The sequence below is a fragment of the Trachypithecus francoisi genome, unplaced genomic scaffold, assembly GCF_009764315.1.
Source record: "Trachypithecus francoisi isolate TF-2019V2 unplaced genomic scaffold, Tfra_2.0 Lachesis_group20, whole genome shotgun sequence".
Taxonomy (NCBI): domain Eukaryota; kingdom Metazoa; phylum Chordata; class Mammalia; order Primates; family Cercopithecidae; genus Trachypithecus; species Trachypithecus francoisi.
This window is the reverse complement of record NW_022681466.1, coordinates 7335537-7345115: the sequence shown is the minus strand read 5'-3', so window position 1 is coordinate 7345115 and position 9579 is coordinate 7335537. Positions and strand designations below refer to the sequence as shown.

Here is a 9579-nt window from a genome sequence, read left to right as displayed (position 1 = left end):
GGGCCGGGCGAGGGGAGGCGGGGACTTGAGCAGTTCTGAGGCTGCCTCATAGGGCCCGGCCGGCGCTGAAGCTGCGGATTTAGGTTGTCGCTGCCACCTTGGTCGGTGCTTACTTCGCTGCCAGCTGGTCGTCGCCATGAACCCCGACCTGCGCAGGGAGCGGGATTCCGCCAGCTTCAACCCGGAGCTGCTTACACATATCCTGGACGGCAGCCCCGAGAACACCCGGCGCCGCCGAGAGATCGGTGAGGGCGGCGGGCGAGACCTCCCTCCTTTCCCGAGAAAAGCTGGAGACTCCCTCGATGCGGAGTCAGGGGCGCTATGGGGCCCAGGCCCTCTCGCCCAGCGTTAGGGCAGCCGGGACCCCCACTTCGAGGAACAGCCTGTGTTCCTGGCTGGGGGATATCGCCATTCCCGAGATGTGTCCGCGACTCTGAAGCCTATTGTGATTCAGGGAGGGTGGAACGGAGCCCCAAGTGTCTGTCTGCCTTTTAATGCCCTTTAACCCCCTTCCAGAGAACATGATCCTGAACGACCCAGACTTCCAGCATGAGGACCTGAACTTCCTCACTCGCAGCCAGCGTTATGAGGTGGCTGTCAGGAAAAGTGCCATCATGGTGAAGAAGATGAGGGAGTTTGGCATCGCAGACCCTGATGAAATTATGTGGTTTAAAAAGTAGGTATGCCTTAGCACAGAGCAAGTGTTGTTAAGACTGAACTTTAAAGCTGCAGTCTATGGTGGCCTTTCACCACCGTGCTTGGCGTTTGAAGATACAAACTGGCATATTTTCATGCCACTTTATGAAGTTGTATGTGTGCCCGGGCGCGGTGGCTCACGCCTGTAATCCCAGCACTTTGGGAGGCCAAGGCGGGCGGATCACAAAGGAGATCGAGACCATCCTGGCTAACGCGGTGAAACCCCGTCTCTACTAAAAATACAAAAAATTAGCTGGGCGTGGTGGCGGGCCCCTGTACCCTGTAGTCCTAGCTACTCGGGAGGCTGAGGCAGGAGAATGGCTTGAACCCAGGAGGCGGAGCCTGCAGTGAGCCTAGATACCGCCATTGCACTCCAGCCTGGGCAAGAGTGCGCGACTCCGTCTCAAAAAAATAAATAAATAAATAAAGTTATATGTGTGGAAAATAATGTGATTACTTTTGTATCCAAGGCTTTTCGTGGGATGACGTGTTTGTAGAATGTTGATAATAAATGGAAATGCAGGAGTTTCCTCGAGTACAGTTTCAAGGATGTTGTAAAAGCATTATTCTGCCCAAGCAACTCAAATTTGACTGATTTAAATGCAGAATCATTTTGCTCTTTGTAACGAGGACGGCTAAAATTCTGAATCTGGAAGGATTTTTTTTTTTTAGTTGCACGATCATTTAAATATTTTGGAGCAGTAGCAGATTATATTATATGGTAGTGTGGACCTGGATGAAGAATAATCAGTCACGCCTTTGAATGAATAGAAAGTCTAAGAACCCAGTAGTTCTGAATCGATGACAGTGCTTGAATGGAGAGACGTCATAAAAACCTGCCTTGGTTCAGTGTGGAACAGAGTATATCCTTTTTTCATACCGTGTGTTTTGTTGTGTTTTTTTGTTTGTTTTTGTTTTCGTTTTTGTTTTTTGAGACGAGTGTCGCTCTGTCGCCCAGGCTGCAGTGCAGTGGTGTGATCTCGACTCACTCCAACCTCCACCCCACGAATTCAAGCCATTCTCCTGCTTCAGCCTCCCGAATAGCTGGGATGACAGGCGCTGGCCACCATGCTCGGCTAATTTTTGTATTTTTAGTAGAGATGGGGTTTCACCATGTTGCCAGGCTGGTCTCAAACTCCTGACCTCGTGATCCACCCTGCTCCACAAGGAGTGGCAAATATAAATAAAAATAAGGGTTTTGGGCCGGGCACAGTGGCTCAAGCCTGTAATCTCAGCACTTTGGGAGGCCGAGACGGGCGGATCACGAGGTCAGATCGAGACCGTCCTGGCTAACATGGTGAAACCCCGTCTCTACTAAAAAATACAAAAAACTAGCTGGGCGAGGTGGCGGGCGCCTGTAGTCCCAGCTACTCGGGAGGCTGAGGCAGGAGAATGGCGTAAGCCCAGGAGGCGGAGCTTGCAGTGAGCTGAGATCCGGCCACTGCACTCCAGCCTGGGCGACAGAGCCAGACTCCGTCTCAAAAAAAAAAAAAAAAAAAAAATACAAAAATTAGCCTGGTGTGGTGGTGCGCTCCTGTGGTCCCAGCTACTCGAGAGGCTGAGGCAGGAGAATCCCTTGAACCCAGGAGGTAAAGGCTGCACTGAGCCGAGATCGTGCCACTGCACTCCAGCCTGGGCAACAAAGAGAGACTCTCTCAAAAAACAAAAAAAAGGACTTTTTTGCCTTAATCTAAACAAACAGTGTTACGTGATCCTAGTACAAGATTATTTTGGCCTATAACATTTTTTCACATTTATTCCGAGGCATTTTCTCTTTCAGTTTCTCCATTTTAAAGGAACTCCAGTATTTTCATCAGTAAAGATTAAATCATATGAGTGGTATATAGACTAGAACCAAACTAAATAGAATATGTTGCACGTTCTGCCTTTATGGTAATAATGGTCACTGCCTCTAGTGCCTTTGATATCGATATTCAACTTGACTTGGGTTATTTTTGTGAAGATGAAATGGTTTACTCTGGTCCTTTGGACTTTCCTCAGAGCTCCACTCAGTTTTAGCTGTAAAAATTTTAATTATTTATTTTTGGTAGTTCAAATCAGCATACTTCCCAATGGTCTTTTTTGTTTTTAAAGTCTGTAACTCATGGCTGTGGGGATACTGAGATAGAGTAACTCCTAGAAGATTATGTTACTGATACCTGTGTTGGGTTTGTAAATTTGAAAAAATTAGTAAGATTTTATTCCTTCTAGAAACGTCAGGAAAGAAGTTTGTGTGTGTGTGTGTATTTGTTTTTGAATGGGTGGTGCAATACATTTTAAAGTTGTTAGTAGATGATTTCATAACCTGTGACCTGTTCGTAATGTGTAACCAGACTTGAGTGAGGTCACAATGAAATAGAACAAAGTCCTTTATGTGGATTGAGGATTCATGGACACCAGCAATTTACTTTGTATATGATTTTTCATGTGAAGTATTAAAGTACAAACTTTAACACACCCTTTGACGCACTTCCAGTGTCCTTAGGATATGACAAGGAGATCAGTTTTTAAGTTAGAGAAGAGGTTTGTAAATGAGTCCTGGCAATTATCGCATGCCATTGAGTTAAAGCCTCGGTTATATAATCTCATCGATTGTAACTCACACCAGTGTTTTGTGTACACTAAGAAAGAAAGAATGCTGCCTGTTAACCATGGCATGCTATTAATTGTGAAATACATCACTTACCTTTCTTCCTTCCTTCCCTCCCTCCTTCCTTCCTTTTTTTCCTTTCCTTTCCCTTTCTTTCTTTCTTTCCTTCTTTCCTTCTTTCTCTCTCTCTTTCTTTCTTGCTCTCTCTCTCTCTCTCTTCTCTTTTTCTCTCTCTCTCTCTCTCTTTCTCTTTTTCTCTCTCTCTCTTTCTCTCTTTCTTTCATTTTTGTTTGAGACAGGATCTTGCTTTGTTCCCCAGGTAGCAGTGTAGTGGCACAATCATAGTTCACTGTAACCTCAAACTCCTGGGTTCAAGTGATCCTCCCACCTCGACCTTCCAAAGTGCTGGGATTACAGGCATGAGACACTGCTCCTGGCCCATTGGATTTCTTTTCTTTTTCTTTATCTTTTTTTTTTTTTTTTTGAGTGGAGTCTCTCTCTGTGGCCCAGGCTGAAGTGCAGTGGCGGGATCTCGGCTCATTGCAACCTCTGCCTCCTGGGTTCAAGCAGTTCTCCTACCTCAGCCTCCTGAGTAGCCAGGACTACAGGCAGACTAATTTTTTGTATTTTTAGTAGAGACGGGGTTTCACTATGTTAGTCAGTCTGGTTTCGAACTCCTGACCTCAAGCAATCTGCCCTCCTTGGCCTCCCAAAGTGCTGGGATTACAGGCAGGAGCTACCGTGCCTAGCCTGGATTTCTTTTTTTTTGAGATGGAGTTTTGCTCTTGTTGCCCAGGCTGGAGTACAATATTGCGATCTCAGCTCACTGCAGCTTCTGCCTCCTGGGTCAAGCGATTCTCCTGCCTCAGCCTCCCGAGTAGCTGGGATTACAGGCATGTGCCACCACACCTGACTAATTTTGTATTTTTAGGTCCTGCCTCAGCCTCCCGAGTAGCTGGGATTACAAGCATGTGCCACCACACCCAACTAATTTTGTATTTTTAGTAGAGACAGGGTTTCTCCGTGCTGGTCAGGCTGGTCTCGAACTCCTGACGTCAGGTGATCTGCCCACCTCAGCCTCCCAAAGTGCTAGGATTACAGTCGTGAGCCACTGTGCCCAGCCTGGATTTCTTAAATGCTAAAATGAGGGAGAAGAATGCTGAAATTGATGAAATAAGCAGTATTTTTGAGAATTTGGGGCATGTACTGGTTTTGTTTTGTTTTGTTTTTGTTTGAGACGGAGTTTCACTCTTGTCCCACAGGCTGGAGTGCAGTGGCATCATCTCGGCTCACTGCAACCTCCACCTCCCGGGTTCAAGCAATTCTCCTGCCTAGCCTCCTAAGTAGCTGGGATTACAGGTGCCCACCACCACGCCCAGCTAATTTTTGTATTTTTAGTGGAGATGGAGTTTCACCATGTTTGCCAGGCTGGTATCAGACTCCTGATCTCAGGTGATCCGCCACCTCGGCCTCCCAAAGTGCTGGGATTATAGGTGTGAGCCACTGTTCCTGGCTCACACCTGGTTAATTTTTAAATTTTTTGTAGAGACAGGATTTTATTATTTTGCCCACGCTGGCCTTGAACTCCTGACCCCGTGTGATCCTCTCACCTCGGCCTCCAAAAATGCTGGGCTTACAGGTGTGAGCCACTGTGCCTGGCCTATTTCTTGGAAATTTTTGTATGTTTATTTCCTCTTGATATACATACGAAATAGAATACTTAATACACTTAAAAGTATTTATAGAAAAGTATTCTTGGCCGGGCGTGGTGGCTCACGCCTGTAATCCCAGCACTTTGGGAGGCCAAGGTAGGCAGATCACGAGGTCAGGAGATCGAGACCATCCTGGCTAACATGGTGAAACCCTGTCTCTACTAAAAATACAAAAAAAATTAGCTGGGCGTGGTGGCAGGCACCTGTAGTCCCAGCTGCTCCGGAGGCTGAGGCAGGAGAATGACGTGAACCCGGGAGGCGGAGCTTGCAGTGAGCCGAGATCGTGCCACTGCACTCCAGTCTGGGCGACAGAGTGAGACTCTGTCTCAAAAAAAAAAAAAAAAAAGTGTTCTTATTTATACAAATAGAAAGTGTATAAAAACATTTTGGTTTTAGTAACACAACTGTTAGAGAATTCTGTGTTTGCCCTTGAGAGATTAAATTACACATTTATCTAATCAGGCTTTTGGGCATGGTACATTTTATGAAATGTGTAACTTGTGTATTAGAGTTATACAAGTAACTCTTGTGTTGCATAAAATACAGAGGAGTAAGCTGCTGCTGCCGTAAATTCCTTAGAATTGACTCATCTTTTCTTTTTTTTTTTTTTTTTTTTTTTTTTTTTTTTTTTTTTTGAGACGGAGTCTTGCTCTGCCACCCAGGCTGGAGTACAGTGGCCGGATCTCAGCTCACTGCAAGCTCCGCCTCCCGGGTTACGCCATTCTCCTGCCTCAGCCTCCCGAGTAGCTGGGACTACAGGCGCCCGCCTCGTCGCCCGGCTAGTTTTTGTATTTTTAAGTAGAGACAGGGTTCACCGTATTAGCCAGGATGGTCTCGATCTCCTGACCTCGTGATCCGCCCGTCTCGGCCTCCCAAAGTGCTGGGATTACAGGCTTGAGCCACCGCGCCCGGCCCTGACTCATCTTTTCTGTTCCTACTCCTCCTTTCTGTTATTTCCCTCTAGTTTAAATTAACATAAACAGTATAAAAATCGGCCGGGCGCGGTGGCTCAAGCCTGTAATCCCAGCACTTTGGGAGGCCGAGACGGCGGATCACGAGGTCAGGAGATCGAGACCATCCTGGCTAATACGGTGAAACCCTGTCTCGGCCGGGCGCGGTGGCTCAAGCCTGTAATCCCAGCACTTTGGGAGGCCGAGCGGGCGGATCACGAGGTCAGGAGATCGAGACCATCCTGGCTAACACAGTGAACCCCGTCTCTACTAAAATACAAAAAACTAGCCGGGCGAGGTGGCGGGCGCCTGTAGTCCCAGCTACTCGGAGGCTGAGGCAGGGAATGGCGTAAACCCGGGAGGCGGAGCTTGCAGTGAGCTGAGATCCGGCCACTGCACTCCAGCCTGGGTGGCAGAGCAAGACTCCGTCTCAAAAAAAAAAAAAAAAAAAAGAACCCTGTCTCTACTTAAAAATACAAAAAACTAGCCGGGCGGCGAGGCGGGCGCCTGTAGTCCCAGCTACTCGGGAGGCTGAGGCAGGAGAATGGCGTAAACCCGGGAGGCGGAGCTTGCAGTGAGCTGAGATCCGGCCACTGCACTCCAGCCTGGGTGGCAGAGCAAGACTCCGTCTCAAAAAAAAAAAAAAAAACCAGTATAAAAATCATAGAATCTGAGGGTTAAAAGGCATTTTAGATGTTGGCTAGTAGTCCTCTCTTGGCTGTTCAGATGAGTATGTCCTCAGCACCCCTGAAAAGTGATGTCCTGCCCTAGGCCTATGCCTGACAACTGTTGGTGGCAGAGAAAACTTTTTTTGTTGTTGTTGAGACGGAGTCTTGCTCTGTCTCCCAGGCAAGAGTACAGTGGTGTGATCTTGGCTCACGGCAGCCTCCGCCTCCTGGGTTCAAGTGATTCTTCTGCCTCGTCTCCTGAGTAGCTGGGATTACAGGCACCTGCCACCTCACCCAGCTAATTTTTATATTTTTAGTAGAAACGGGGTTTCACCATGTTCGCCAGGCTGGTCTCGAACTCCTGATCTCGTAATCCACCCACCTTGGCCTCCCAAAGTGCTGGGATTACAGGCATAAGCCGCTGGGCCTGGCCGAGAAAACATTTTTTACTGATGTTAATAAGCAGCTTCTATTGACTTAAACACATGATTAGGACACAGAAGTCGTTCCCTCTGGTGGAATCTATAATAATTACATTAATTCATTCTGATTAACTAGAAATATTCGTATCTAAGAGCATCCATGATGAGTGTTTTTGTTTCTAAGTGGATTATGATTTATGTAAGATAGAAAAGACAATGGAGCTGGGCATGGTGGCTCACACCTGTAATCCCAGCACTTTGGGTGGCTGAGGTGGGCAGGTCATTGAGGCCAGGCCACTTTGTGACCAGCCTGGCCAACATGGCAAAACGCCATCTCTACTAAAATACAAAATTAGGCGGGCTTGGTGGTGCACACCTATAATCCCAGCTACTTGGGAGGCTGAGGCATGAGAATCACATGAACCTAGGAGGCAGAGGTTGCCATGAGCTGAGATCACACCACTGTACTCCAGCCTGGGCAACAGAGGGAGACTATCTCCAAAAAAAAAAAGAAAGAAAAGAAATGGTGAGGATAATCGTGTAGTACTTATTTAGGAAATAGGAAAATAAGGGTATATTGTGTTTACCATTATTTCTTTTTTTTTTTTTTTGAGGCAGAGTCTCGCTCTGTTGCTCAGGCTGGAGTGCAGTGGCGCGATCTTGGCTCACTGCAAGCTCCGCCTCCCGGGTTCACGCCATTCTCCCGCCTCAGCCTCCCAAATAGCTGGGACTACAGGTGGCCGCCACCATGCCCAGCTAATGTTTTTGTATTTTTAATAGAGACGGGGTTTCACCGTGTTAGCCAGGATGGGCTCGATCTCCTGACCTCGTGATCTGCCCACCTCGGCCTCCCAAAGTGCTGGGATTACAGGTGTAAGCCACTGTGCCCGGCTACTATTATTTCTTCTAAGGTGGCAGTTTGGTTTCAGGGTCCCCCAGCACTGCAATGGCAGCCTATCCCTTCTCTCCTTTACTTCATGCTCTGCTCATTGCACAGGTCAAGATAAACTGGTGGTAACATTGCTTCCTAATCATCTGTTGAGAAGTCGTGAAGATCGGTTAGATGAGAAGTATTTTGTACTTTAAACTCTTTAGATATGCGCTTTGTCAAAGTACAAAATTGATCCCCATAAAATCTATGACACAGCACAGCCAAGGCCAACTACTGTGGACTCTGTTTTATAAGAAGAGAGTTGAGGACTAAATTTCAATGTGATATAGAGTTAATCGGTAGTAATGTTCATTGACCATTGGGGATAAATTTTTACATGCCTGCATTACTTACTGTAAACCCTGAAGACCTTTAGAGATGTATGATTCTGCCCTGGAATATATATTTACTCTCCTGGATATTTGCTTATATTATCTAGGTAAACAGAGTTGAAATTATTTCTTCCTTGGAGCTCTTAACAGCTCTACAAGTAAGTGTTCTATGGCGTTACTTTTAACCTTTAAAACAAACAAGTAAAACCTAAATAAAGCAAAAAAGAAAAAGAAACACATTCTAAAAAATTCAACCAATCGAACCAGTGAATAACACCAACAGCCTCCCCTTCCAAAAATTAGAGATGTTTTTATGCTAAAACTTAGGTAGAATTTGCTTCCTAGATTACATGTAAATATGAAATGAATTGTGGCCTTGAAATAGTTAGAAGAGACATCATCAGGTTCTGCTGTTGGCTTTTTAGGTAGTAAAATGGTAAATCTTACGTTTAATTTCATAAGAAGGGGGTTTACATTTTCCTGACCTTCTCCTTGAAGGTCAAAGCTGTTTGGCAAGAATGGGTTGTAGGATGCAGTTTCTAAAGGAAGGCTGAGATCCTTTTCTTTTCTCTCCTGTAGACTACATTTGGTCAATTTTGTGGAACCTGTGGGCCTCAATTACTCCATGTTTATTCCCACCTTGCTGAATCAGGGCACCACTGCTCAGAAAGAGAAATGGCTGCCTTCGTCCAAAGGACTCCAGATAATTGGCACCTACGCCCAGACGGAAATGGGCCACGGTTAGTCCACACTGAGGGTCTCTGGGTAACCCACCTCAGGACATCAGTTAACAGCGATTGCCGGCATTTGACTTTTTTCTGCTGTTATCTGTTTGGGATTTTATTTTTAAGTAGTTAAGTCAAAATTCAGCTTCTTGTTTTCTCCTAGATATTTTCCCCGGAAACTGGTCCAGGGCTCTGGCCTGTAAACATCATTCACTGTTATTTCCTAAAGTCTTTATTATTGAACAGTTTGAAAAGATGGGGTTTACAGTGCAGTAGGGAAGCCCATTATGTTACTCTGGGTCTAATGAGTAAAGATTTTGTTGGAAATTCTTCAGAGGGTTTGTGCCCCAGCAATATCTGGAAAGTGCCTCTCTGCTGTAATGCAGTTAAAGCTGTGGATTTTAATGGGGGCAGCAGGTGGTGGCAGCTACCTATCTCATCTCTCATTGCCCACTAGCAGAGTTATAAGGCAGTTTGGAAAAAAGTCCATGATTCTCTTCATCTGACTTCAGTCTTTTTAGATATTTTTTCCCCTATATGTCTAGGAACTCTT

At 46.0% G+C, this 9579-nt stretch overlaps 1 protein-coding gene across 3 annotated transcripts in view; it reads left to right on the top strand.

Annotated features, from left to right (window-relative positions):
• The first annotated feature begins 14 nt into the window (after positions 1-14).
• Positions 15-9579, top strand: part of ACOX1 (acyl-CoA oxidase 1) — a 39475-nt gene continuing 29910 nt past the window's right edge. The window contains exons 1-3 of one of the 3 annotated variants that reach the window (XM_033182248.1): positions 33-245; positions 517-676; positions 8881-9041. In XM_033182248.1, the coding sequence (XP_033038139.1) occupies positions 137-245; positions 517-676; positions 8881-9041 (430 nt within the window). In that variant the 5' untranslated portion in view covers positions 33-136. Of the gene's footprint in view, positions 246-516; positions 677-8880; positions 9042-9579 lie in introns of all 3 variants that reach the window. The other 2 variants (XM_033182249.1, XM_033182247.1) reach the window with 2 other exon arrangements.